At 36.1% G+C, this 12,726-nt stretch overlaps 1 protein-coding gene across 1 annotated transcript in view; it reads right to left on the bottom strand.

The window, feature by feature from the left end:
* Window positions 1-735: 735 nt before the first annotated feature.
* Window positions 736-12,726, bottom strand: part of LOC149570019 (uncharacterized) — a 114,229-nt gene continuing 102,238 nt past the window's right edge. The window contains exons 13-18 of the mRNA XM_089822680.1: window positions 3,914-3,935; window positions 3,076-3,732; window positions 2,296-2,357; window positions 2,064-2,176; window positions 1,581-1,668; window positions 736-1,290 (exon numbers count right to left, since the gene is read on the bottom strand). Coding sequence (XP_089678806.1) covers window positions 1,063-1,290; window positions 1,581-1,668; window positions 2,064-2,176; window positions 2,296-2,357; window positions 3,076-3,732; window positions 3,914-3,935 — 1,170 coding nt within the window. The 3' untranslated portion in view covers window positions 736-1,062. The remainder of the gene's footprint in view (window positions 1,291-1,580; window positions 1,669-2,063; window positions 2,177-2,295; window positions 2,358-3,075; window positions 3,733-3,913; window positions 3,936-12,726) is intronic.

The raw sequence follows: 12,726 nt of genomic DNA, 5'->3' as shown, positions 1-12,726 counted from the left end.
TTCCAATATTCCTCTTCATCTTCTTTTTTTGAGAATTTACCTAAAAGAGTAATTCAAACAATGAGGGGTTGTAGGGTTTTTTAATGAAATGCAAATCTATAAAAACATCTTTGGTAACATGTATTGTAGATATAAACCATAACATATTCACCACTTGCACCCTTGGTTTACTGGTGAAGTTGAATGGCTCACAAAGAGCCCACCAAGGATCAAGTCTTGTTGAGATCAAGGCTCTGACACCATAAGGGATTAGGTCGAGATCGTGCCTCGAGTGATTTTGACAGCGTGGATGCCCCTTAGTCCTTGGTTCTAAGCCAAAGAGGTTTCAAGCACGAGTGGGCCCGTATCAAATTCTTAAATCATTTAAATGGTGTCCTTCGCTGGTTGGTAGCTCGCCTCCAAAAAAAAATAGATTGAAAAATAAAATTGTTGCACTTTTTTTGCACAAACCAACATATTAACATTTTAAATTATTACAACCTAAAAACTTAAGGGGAAAATGAAGTCTCCAAACAAGGAAAAGAGGGCAATCCAACAAAGTTACAGTTATTCACACCCATTGACAAACTCTGAAAATTGTATTTGCACAATTGCAACTACAAATTTGGTTCTAGAAGGAAGTAACCTTGCAAAGAAAGAAAAGAGTGCATGAATTTAGATCGCCATTCAGATCATTGATGAAAAAAGGTCATTCTTGGTTTTATATAGAGAGATTGTTTTTCATATATATCTCAATTAGAAGACCTAGCTAAAATTTCAATCTATTCACATATGGTACAATATGATACATGATCAAAGCCTTGGTTAGTATCACTTAGACTGTTTACAAAAAGCAATGTTCTTCTCAGTTAAGCCTAAAAGAATGAGCCTATGTTTTTCCTAGAAATATTAAGGGAAAATAACAAGGCTTTGAAGACTAGCCTCTAACAGGCAATCACAAGTCTGAATATGCCTCCTACAATGGCAATCTTATCAAGCCAAATTCATAGGACAATTGAATGATACAGATGATATTTGGCTCTAGCGATGAAGACCATCGCTTCACATACGCTTCAGAGATACTTATTCCTTTGATGCTCCCTTCTGCTCATATTCTTCGCGGCATGTACCAAAAAAGTCATGCTTAAGAGCTTCATCTGCATCTATCCTTCGCTGGGGATTCACACACAGACATTTATCAATAAGATCAAATAGTGACATAGGAATGAATTCAAATATCTCTGGTCTCTTGGTATTCTTTTTGCACCATTCTTGTATTGTCATACGTTCAAATTGAACTGAATGTAGGCCCTGCATAAGCCACCAACTTTAAAGATGTCATTACATAGTTTGTACCATTTGGTTTCGCCTCTGGCTTAAGAGATATAGCACTCTCTACACTAGTCCTACTGCCAAGGACTAATACAAATTACCATGTAAGTCTGGTTGCATGAGCTTTTCTCTTTCTTGGTATTGTCATCGTTAACAAGAATTTGGAGCAGCAGATAAAGGTGTCTTGCAACTACTGATAGAAAAGCTCCCTTCATATCTATCAATAGCAGAATATGCAAACTGGAAAAGAAAAATCTACTGATACGCACCTGTGGCAAAGATTGCGGCCGATCATGAAGCTTGGCGAGCTCCCAAATATCTTCAAATCCCCGCATATTGGCAATGTCTTTTATAGCTCTACATTTCCATGAGTTCAAATTATTAATTAGGTAAGAAAATCTAAATAAACCAACTGTTACTCTACAATACCAATTCAAGCAACTGGCAACTTCTTGCATGTTATTGCTTATTTCCTATGCACAAAAACATCAGGTTTTCTACAGGCACCATTAGTCATATTACATAACAGGTTTTGAATGGCCTTGGACTAGGAAAGGTACTTCATAAACTGTATGGTCCTTTGCCTACACTGAATTTAAATAGTTTCAATAAAGAGAGACTATTATTTCTCCTTGATCAAACATATCTTGGACCAAGATCGGGCTATATAATGGATGTCCTTTTCAATATCTGATATTCAGTAAGTTCAATATATGAGATAGCTGCAAGAGGAAAATGATCTGACTACGTACTGGTCAGTGCTACTGGCAGGAAATGGTGCTTTGCCAACAACAAGATTCAACAATGTAACTCCAGCTGACCAGATATCAAGCTTTGGACCCTGAAGTAACGATCTCAGTAATACCTGTATGCAGAGTACCAAATATGTAAATGAGAAACAAGAATACACTTCCAAACATTACGATCACATCAGGTACACAAAAATAATATAACTTTCATGAAAGAAAACAATGTGACAACTACCTCTGGAGCTCGATAGCCTTTTGTTCCCACACAAGGACCATCTCTTTTACCTTTTTGGATACCTGGTTATCAATAGCAGAGATTTAAATCTCTGTGAATTAATGACACTCAACTTCAATGCTAAAACTAGTTGTCTGGAATAACTCATTCAAAAACATCTGTACAAAATAGAACTCGCACTCCTGTATATTTAAAGAAAACTGTTTATGTGAATAAACTTGAGCACAGTTATCATGGTAAGAGTTTCCTGAGTTCAACTATGAAGGAACTACCTGTGCAGAACAGATAACTGTCCTATGAGAACTATTTCCACACTGATAGCTATTAGGTATGGGATCTCCTATTTTGGATGGGTGCTACCTGGCCTGTGTGTGACATCAGCTTTTGGCCCATGTAAGAAATTACATAATCCATTAAACAGACTCCTAGGAAATCAATGAACTTTAAATGCATCATAATTAAATTCACCTTCCCAGACAAATTATTTCTCATTAAGAAAATGACTTTCAAAACTGATTATTAAGTTTGGTCTAGCTAAGAAGATTGTTATTCTTTATAATTTTCTCAGGATGGGAGATAAAAATGAAATAGATTAACAAAACAATAAGACATATTTTTTCTTTTTGACATAAAATTTACTGTAGAATGCTTTAAAATATTAAGAAACACCCTGCAGATCATTTGAATCCTATGTTTATAAACCAAGAAGTTTAAGATTCCCCAAAATAAAACATATCACTGCTGAAAAGATGACCACATTATCCAGACTGACTACTACACCTGTGTTATTTGGAAACGCATTCAACCCCTTGGAAAATGTTTGAGGATTTGAATTCAATGGAATCTGTGAGACATGCAATTTATTCACAGCATCTGTTTCCAATCTCCGTTGAGGTGCAGCAACTCGTTTCCGTGAACAAACAGAAAGTGACGATGCCTGTTGCTGAGAATTCTGCCGTGCTTCTTGTACCAAGTTTAATAGTTCCTTCCTTCCCTGTTTGGGTAATGGTTCCCTTGCTGCTTCTGCTCCTGCTTGTGTCCATCCGCTTGCAACATTCTTTGGATATAATACACCACCTAGCTTAGTCCTGTCCCTAGTATTTATAATTTCATCACCAAATTTCCCATGGAATCTTACATCACTTGGCCCCAAAGATGGAGCTTGCATTCGATGTTTCAAAGGTGCAGCATGGTTTTCTTTGTTCTCACACCAAGTTGTTAATGGTTTGCTAGATACTTTCATCTTTTCCTTTGTTGAGTAGGCTGACATCTTTGAGCGAGAAGCACAGCCACTTTCAGTTTGTGACCCGATTATATTTGGCTTCCTCAAGTTCACTGATATGCCATCATTCACATTTCTCTGATATGAGGTCACATTTTCAACCATGTTGGACATGAGGCTCCTCTTAGCAGAGATGGATGATATGGTGCAATTATCTGCATACAGAAAACAGATAAATCAAAAAATCATCTTTGTAAAGTAGAGAGAAATATTTCTGAAAGGATTTGCACAACACTCCATGCTGAGAACTTTTAAGCTTCAATAATTTTCAATGGAAGTTTGATATTTCAATATTCTTTTATTGCTATTATGACCGTGAGAGAAACTGTATCTTACTTGAAAATGAGTCATATTGATCCTGCAAGAAATTAAAAAAGCATGTTTGAGTAAGGTATCACAGTTTTCTCAATAATTTTGTGAAAAACAGTTTCTTTTAACAGCATGCAACAGTATCACAGTTATCTCAATATTGTGAAACAGTATCCATCAAACATCAAACATCAAAAACTAGCTTACAGTGCCATGCAACTTTGGTTAAAAAACTAAAAATGGCATTATTTAAGTCTAGGAAATCATCACATTTCTCAAGAGAAAGCAAGCAAGTACTTAGATTTGTTTCAGGCAATATGAGGATTGGAATAAAACGGGGTTGAACAATGGTTGTAATCTCTTTTTGGAATAAAACAGGGTCCAACCTAGCTGTAGCGAAACTCGTTTCCTGACCTCCTAGGGACACTTGGGTATTCCTTGATTCTCAGGGGGCTTCTTGTAATAAAGAAAATAAAACTGATTTTCTTGTGTTACATAGGACTGCCTCCCCAGCCCTAGAGCTCAAGTCCCCACCCCCCATTGGCATTTTAGGGACAACAAGACATTAGGGGATGTCCCCTTATCGGATCCCCTAACTTCCAGACTTCCCAAAACCTGTCCTTCAATATACCTCTTCTAGGAAATGCTTGGGGATGCCTGGTCATCCCCAGAATAGTTGGGTATATCTAAGACATCTCTTGACTATCTCAAGGATAACCAGGTATCTCCTGTAAATTACACCCCTGGATCTGCACTTTTTGCGAATTCTGAGTTTTATGATTAAGTCCAGATTCTTTTTTCCAGAACTATGATTTATTGGTTTTCCTTTTGGTGTTTTTTGTGCTTAATGATTTTTATTTTTATTTTTTGATTTTTTGAGAGAAAATGATTGTGTTAGAGTTTAAGGCAACTCTACAACAGCCCTGAGATCAAATGAAAGACCAAGATAACTTCCACACGAGAATGGTAAGACAATTGCATTAAGAGGCAAGAATAATATTATTGATAATGGACATAATAAAAATGTACATTATGCCTGCTTATATAAATAGGTAAGGCAATAAGAGACGATGATAAGGAGTACATAAGTTATAGGCATAGCCCATACAAAGTGGAATCAAATGTCCACCAAAAGTGGATCATCCTCCATTATGCAATGAAGTACGTGCAAATTGTGGAGGATGATGTAACTGTTAGCTCTAAAAATGCACCCTATAAGTCCTCAGAACTTAACTTTTTGGAGAAACATGGAAACACTCCCGGGTAGTGGGTTTCCCAAGTTTGGAGTGAATCTCTAGGTTCTAGGCCGATTCCTATAGGAAAAGGAAAACATAATTGAAATCTAAAACCTATGATGATGGACCAAAGTTTGAAGAGATCATGAAAACACAAATACACCAATTTTGGTTGAAACAAAACCGAGTTCAAGATTTGCACAACTCAATCCTACACCTGCTTGCATAAATATTTTATAAGAAGGTTCCGGTACTGGACCTTTAGGAGAAAATAAAATTTCACACCTTAAACACCCTACACCTAAAACACAAGTTACAATCAGCAAGTTTTGTGTTTCTCTGCAAAAGGTACTGAGTGAGATGAAAATCACAAGTAAAATATTCACTAGCAATTTCTATCAAATCACCTAATGCACACTAAAACAGAGTAATGAAAAGGCAAGATAACTTAAGAACTAGTCTCGAAAAGCTGTCACTATATTATCATGTCCAAAGAGTTACAAAAAAAATGCACAAAAGTGTTGGAGGACTCAACATAACTCACTAAGTACAAATCTGCATAAGAAGTCCCTAAAATGAGTTACCAAACTAATTAAGCACAAAATTTCCTCCAACCAACTAGGTTGGATGCAACAAAGAAGCCTAAAAACTAGGCTCTCAAACTCCTCCAAAAGTCTTGTGCTTGATGCCGAAGCCAAGCTACATCATCCTCCATCATGAAAACTCTTCAATACTGCACTAAAAGCTCTTAACTGAGTCAAAATACTCTTAAATTGACTCAACTAGCTCCTAGATTCCTTCCGCTTGTTTCATTTAGATTCAACCTCCCCTCAAGATAAAGTCTCCCCATCAATACTCTTCCTATCCCTCCTTCACTTGTTCATTCAAACACATGTTTAATATATTTTGCACTCAAAAAAAAAAATTTAAGTGTTTTATAACAATATATATATATATATATATATATATAAAAGGAAAAATTGGCAAGCCACATATAATATATATAAGGATAAAATAACACTGGTTCAAAGGCTCGTGGACAAAAGAACCAGCAAGAAAAACCTCCAATTATTACCGTTTACAAAAGAGAAATATGAAGAGGCATAACATGTGAGTGCAAAATTAACCCTTATAATTTCGGGTAATTCACAATAGCTTGCTCACAAAATGTCATGAGAAGAAACATGTTATACAAACCGTTTAAAAGTATTGTTCATTGTCACAAAACTGTGATGTATAAAGTGGCATGCAATACACATGTATAATAGGGGAAAATAACCACCTCTCTAACATATTGTGATCAAGGTCAATTTACCAGACTTTAACAATATATAGCCAAAAACACATTGACCCATGCTCATTGTCAAATGCAATAACCCTAAGCCAAAATATTTTCAGATACAAAACATTACAGGAGACATATAGAAATATGCAATGGCCACGAGCCAAATATGCCTCCTAAGAATCCAACTAACCCAAATGTAATCATGGTGGAAAAACATATCAAACACAATGATCGGATTATGCAGATAAATAACTTAGCTTTCCCAAAACTGGCACAGAGTACAGATAGGTCAACAGCTGAAACACAGTGGCAAACTACAGAACAACCGAAGGATGGCTTTTGTTGGGTGGATATTTTGCAACCGACAATTTGTTCAAATCCAATTGCAAAATAGGTATACCAACCATAGCGTCTAAGACCAAGTCTCTCCTACATTAAAGGGAAGGCTCCCCCTTCTCACCGTTCCTTATATCAACTCAAGGTAAGCAAGAAGTTGAGAGATTTTGAAAGGGTGTACTAATGTTCTTTTCTCTTAACTTTCAAAAAAAAATCCACTTACCTGCAAAACAAGTAATGGGCAAGATAAAATCTCTAACTACACTTCTATACAATAGTTGGAAATGATGATACCGATAAACCAACACTAACTCAAAGGCTAGTTGAAAGCATACCAGTTTGGCTCTAAGTCCTCTTTTAACCTATTATACGAGAATAACCTCTACTATTGGGGTGTAAAGACTTCCAGAAGTAGGGAATTCTAACTATTTTTGTGAATTGAGACGACAATACAAGCTATAGTCAAAGCTTCTAATATATGCATTACCACAACCATTCCTAGTCAAAGTTTTGGCTCCAATTGCTTCTTAACTCGCTATGATCTATGATTAAACACACAATAGTAACATGAATCAAAGACAATAGGCACAAATTATAGTCAAAGCTTCGAATCCAATTGCTTCTTTTATTCACTTTTCTCCCAAATTGGTGCTACACAATCAAAGTTATGCTTGCACAAGTTTGGCAGAGTTTTCTTGCATACAACAAAAGATGACTTTCACAATGAGAGGGCACTCCTTTATATAGGCAAAGGAGTTGAGAAAAAAGTGGAGTAAAATGTGGGAGCAACTCAACCAACTTTGACCTGATTAAACTAGGTTAGAGAAATTATTGGATTGCATGTCATAAGGATATGCAATCGAATTACATGCAATTACATAATTTCATGCAACTCGTTCTCTCCAACTATAAACATAAAAACACTTAAAGAAAAAGTTGAGTATAATGATTCTGAATCAATCAATCCAATAGATTGTCAACAAAGGCTTTGTACTTCATAATGCAATCCCAAATGATCACACGATCCAGAGTTCTTGTATTTCATGCCACTACGTTCACCTCGATAATCAAAGATGGATTGCATGTAGGCAAATATGGGCTTTTGTGGGTATGGCCAAGAATGCAAGTTGGGATGCATATGGATGTGTGCAAATGGCGACTTTGGTGTTTAAAGAGTGACCTTCTACCAAAGTCAGATTCTTCGGATGCAATTACATGTAAAGTGATTCACATGTAGTCATGACTTGATGTAAACATGAAATTAGGTTCAGAGTATGGAATTACATGTAAGTGGGTATGGAGGTAGTCACATGTAAATGCGGATGGAGAATGAGAATACATGTAAATGTGAATGGATGTATTTGAATATATTGATAGATGCAATGTGCTTTGGCATGTGTTGGTGGAATATGAAATGGTGTGATGCACTTGCATGAAAAGGTGGGAAGTGAAATGGTGAAGAACACTCTTGGATTCTTGGGAAAGAATCTTAGCTTTCTCAAAAGAGAAAAACAAAACAGAAAGCAAACAATAAAACAAAAACATACCATAAATTCAAGTCATAAAGTAACTTAAAAACATAACATAAAGTGAACTTATGTAATATTTTTCAAAAAGTGAATGTCAACATGAAAATATAACATGAGTTTTTTTAAATCATGCAATTGCATCTAGAGAGTCCACCTTTTGGGCACTTTTGGTCATATCTTCTGATTGCCATGTTTGATTAAGCCCTAAGATTGACCGAATTGAAGGGAAAACCGAAAGCAATGATTTGAGCAAAACCAAAAGACTAAAAGCAAACAAACACACTTAAACAAGAAAAAGGACTTCGAAGGCTTCAAAAATCAAGCATAGGCTCAACAAAAAAAAAAACTAAAAGGACTTAATGACAACCTTCATTAAATGGAATCATTATATCAATTGGGCTTAATTGGTTGATCAATGTCGGCCAATTAAATGATGAACTAATCAAAACGAAAATAAGTTGAAAAAGTTGCGTAGTGCTACCTACAATTTGTGGTGACAAAATGCAAGACAACAAATTTGTTGTGTGGCCCATTGCCCCATCTCCAAAATCTGCCAGAAGGAACCAAAACCCACCGTGGTTGACAAAATTGGAAGTACAAAACTATTATTCTTCTTCCATGGGTGAAGCATGAGATTCGACATCACTATGAGAAGCAATGAGAGCATGCTCCAAATTGTCAACGAGAGACAAAGAACAAAAAAACTCCACGATGGTATCTACCATGTCACAATACTCCACGGGTGAATGCCAAGCCACTGAAGTGGAAGGAGAAAATGGGATAATTGAAGAACCAGGAACATGATTGAAGTCCAATTGAGCCAAAGGCTCCATGAATCTTGGCCAATGAATCTCCTCCTGGCTCGTTTGTGGCAATGGCAACCAAGGGTCATTGGCAACATTAACCAAGACATGATGCTCATGACCCTAAATGGCAAGAATAATATGAACCCTATTGAAAATCTTACTGAGAATATATGACCGAACAACCCCACAAACTCTGTGTGCAACATTGCAGAAAGGACAAATGTGTCCAAGATGTAGTGATGCCCTAATTCCATCCGTAATGTCATAGTACTCATTGTTATCTTTCATGGATTCATGTGGTAATGCACCCCCAACCAAGGTTGACCCAACCCAAAAATCGTATTGTTGCAGAGAACCCATAATTTGTTCCTTTGAAACTAAGCCCACCCAAAGTGTTTTACGAACCAAGTCTTCGGGTTTCCTTCAAGATTTGCAAAAAATCTATGACATTTGACAAAAAGACCGATAGGAGCTGAGAGGGGAAGATGTTATTTTCCCATGGTGAAACGATTTCATTAGCCAATATGTTCTGGATACTTCTTACACAGTGCAGGCAATCCAATTTAAACACAATGTTGAGCATGTCATCGGGCAAGAACGCATCAAAAGGCCTCTCCCACCTATTCATCAGAATGAAGATTTGGTAGAATCTTGGAGCATAATCCATACTGTTAAGAAACTATGGATACCAAGCACAATCCACAAATGAAACAGGGCAAAAAGATGAACAAAAAAATGGCGCAAGCTAAGAATAAAAATGAGTCGTCATGCATATCATAAATATTACTACCAAAGCAGCTTCCTACTGATTGAAGATATGTCAAATATATGAAATCTGTGAGGTGACAAACTTCACTGAAAACTAAAAGAGGAAATAAAAGCTCATACGTGAGAAAACCCAAAACTTTATCATTCGGTTATAAACTGGTGCCCGCCAAAACATCATGTGACCTCAGTTATCAGCAATAAGATGAAAAAATTATCATGCAAAGTTCAATCCACACAAGTGCCAAGATGGATGATTTTTGGCCTATCATCACAATGATTAAAAAGATAATAATTCACATATCTGTATTTTTATGTCACGCAATATGAAATGTGTATTGCCCAATGATTGATGTGGGTCGTGTGTCACAACATTAAAAAAAATGCCACCTTGTCATATGAATTTATTATCACTTTTTGAGCCTAAATTTTCACCATGTAATTAAAAGCCCCGCTGTTGGTCAGCATATATAATGTGGTAGACAAATTTAAGTTGCATAAAAATCATACCACAGAACCTTGAATTTTAGATTGGTCATACAACACTTGTTTTGTAGATTAGGAAAATCTGATAACCTAAGATCTTGTTCAAAGTAGTCAATTTCCTACTTGTCACAGCCAAAATTAGCAAGAATGTTTGCAACCTTATTTTCCTCTCGGAGCATATTTGACATAATGAAATCCATTAAAGAATCCATGATATTTCAAGCTTTCTTTAAAATATGAGGAATTTTCCAGTTTGAAGAAGTTCTATGGATACAAGATGAGATGATAAGATTTGAGTCACCCTCTATGTGTATCTTAGTGATATCCATATGTTTGGCTAGAACAAGCCCCGAGAGTAAAGCGTGTGCCTCAGCCAAGTTGTGTGTGCCTGAAAGGATGAAGGCAAATTTGAAAGCTTCCATCTTACCTTGATGATCTATGAAGCAAACTCTGTAATGTCCCCTTTTTAGCATTCATAGCATGATGTTGTTGTTAGCCTATTTCCCCATGGTCCCATAGGCTGACCAGGACATTAAAGGGGCTTAGAGGCTATTTGGCCTAGTTAGTTTCAGTTGCAGGTCTTTTTGAGGGGTTTTGAGGCAACTTTGGGCATACTTACTATTTATAGTAAGTCATCTTGGATATGGTCGGACATCCAGTGGCAGTGGTATGTCGATGTTAATTGTTTAAAATCGGCAAGAGGACTTGTTTATCATTGATAAGATTTGTTATGCATTGATAAAGCTATTTTGTAAAGTTAAATTTAAATATTTAACTTTATTAATGCATAGACTATAGTTTGTGGGAAATATTTAAATTAAAAGAGTCCCCTTTATTTTATAACACATTGGAGACATAAGTTACATAAAGGGAGTGATGTTTTATCCCACATTGAGAAAACGAAGGATTGAACTCTTGTGAGAACATTATAAAAGAAAGGGAAGAGCTTCTTTTTAGTATGCTTGGGAAAATCAAAGAAATTGGGAAATTTTCTGGAGATCATGTCTCAATAGTTTGAAGGACGCAATCCCTTCAAGCTGAAAATCTTGACACCATTGAAAGATATGGTCTTGAGATTCAATAGGGTAGCAGTCTGAAAAAAGAAGATATGAAAAAGCAGCCCGAAAAAGCGGAACCGAAAAAGCAGGCCGAAAAAGCAGTCCGAAAAAACGGAACCAAAAAAGCAACCCGAAAAAGCAGTTTGAAAAAGCAAATCGGAAAAGCAAAACAAAAGGGGCAGCATTGAAGAAAATTATTACAGCCATCTACAACGAGGTTCCTTTATTAGTATTGTTTTTTTAGGGTGTTATAAGTTTCAGCTGTAAGTGTGCATTATACCAGCATTATCATTTTGTAATCCATGCAAATGCCAAAATCTTGGCCATATTTCATGAGCATTGTATTTTTTCATTGCAATTAAGAAGATAATAGTTGTTGGTGTCATTTAAGCAATTTAATATCATTATTTATTAGCGAGTTAGTTTGCATACCAATTGTTTGTAAAAATGCCAGTTGGCTGTAGGTGTTCATTTCTCATGCTTAGATCATATATATGCACTGAATATTGTCAAAATTAGTAGCACACTCATGTTCGGTCATTGTGTAGTCCATTATAGTCTTCTAGCACAAGATTCTCATTGATGCAAAATTGTAAAAAGAGTCATTTAAAGCCAGCTGAAATACTATATCAGTCATACATCCCTTGCATGTGAATTGTTTGATGAAATTCCTTGAGCCTTCATCAGCATTTTTTGAGAGCAGATTTGAGGAGGGTTATTACAGTGGTATCAGAGCTTGCTTGCAAAGTGTTTGACGAAATGTCAAACCACTGAAGTATAAAGATTTTTGGTGTTTGAAGAAGTTATAACCTATTAGGGTTATTACAAACTCCAACACCGGATATTTCCAAGATTACCCGATAAGGTCCATTAAAGTTAATCTTCATGAATTCCCTATTTGGTGGATGCCAAATAGTATCAACTCAAGAAACATCAGTAACCTTACTACTAGTTGAGGATGCACAAAAAGGAGGGAGTGCAATGTATTTCCATGATTTTAAAAGTGAATTGTCCCATTGTGAGAATGTGTATGCACACTCGGTGTTTCTAACATAATTATTAACCAACTCTAATATAGCCAATACAATACCCTTCGTGACAACCTCAAGATAAGGTGTATTCCTAAAAATATGCTTATTGTGTTCCCACCATATAGACCATGTGATTGTAGCTCGTGTGCATTTCCAAATACATGCAAAAAGGGAACTCTGAAAATTTAAAGGCCAGAACAAAAACATATCCCAAATTGTGTTAGGAAAAGGCATTTTCAAGTTCAATTTATCAGTGATTGTGAACTAGCATGCATGAGCAAAATTGCATTGAAGAAGATGATGATCAAC

The sequence above is a fragment of the Cupressus sempervirens genome, chromosome 3 (assembly GCF_028749045.1).
Source record: "Cupressus sempervirens isolate cs-2001-9-10 chromosome 3, ASM2874904v1, whole genome shotgun sequence".
In the NCBI taxonomy this organism is placed as follows: Eukaryota; Viridiplantae; Streptophyta; class Pinopsida; order Cupressales; family Cupressaceae; genus Cupressus; species Cupressus sempervirens.
This window is presented reverse-complemented; position numbering and strand designations above follow the sequence as displayed.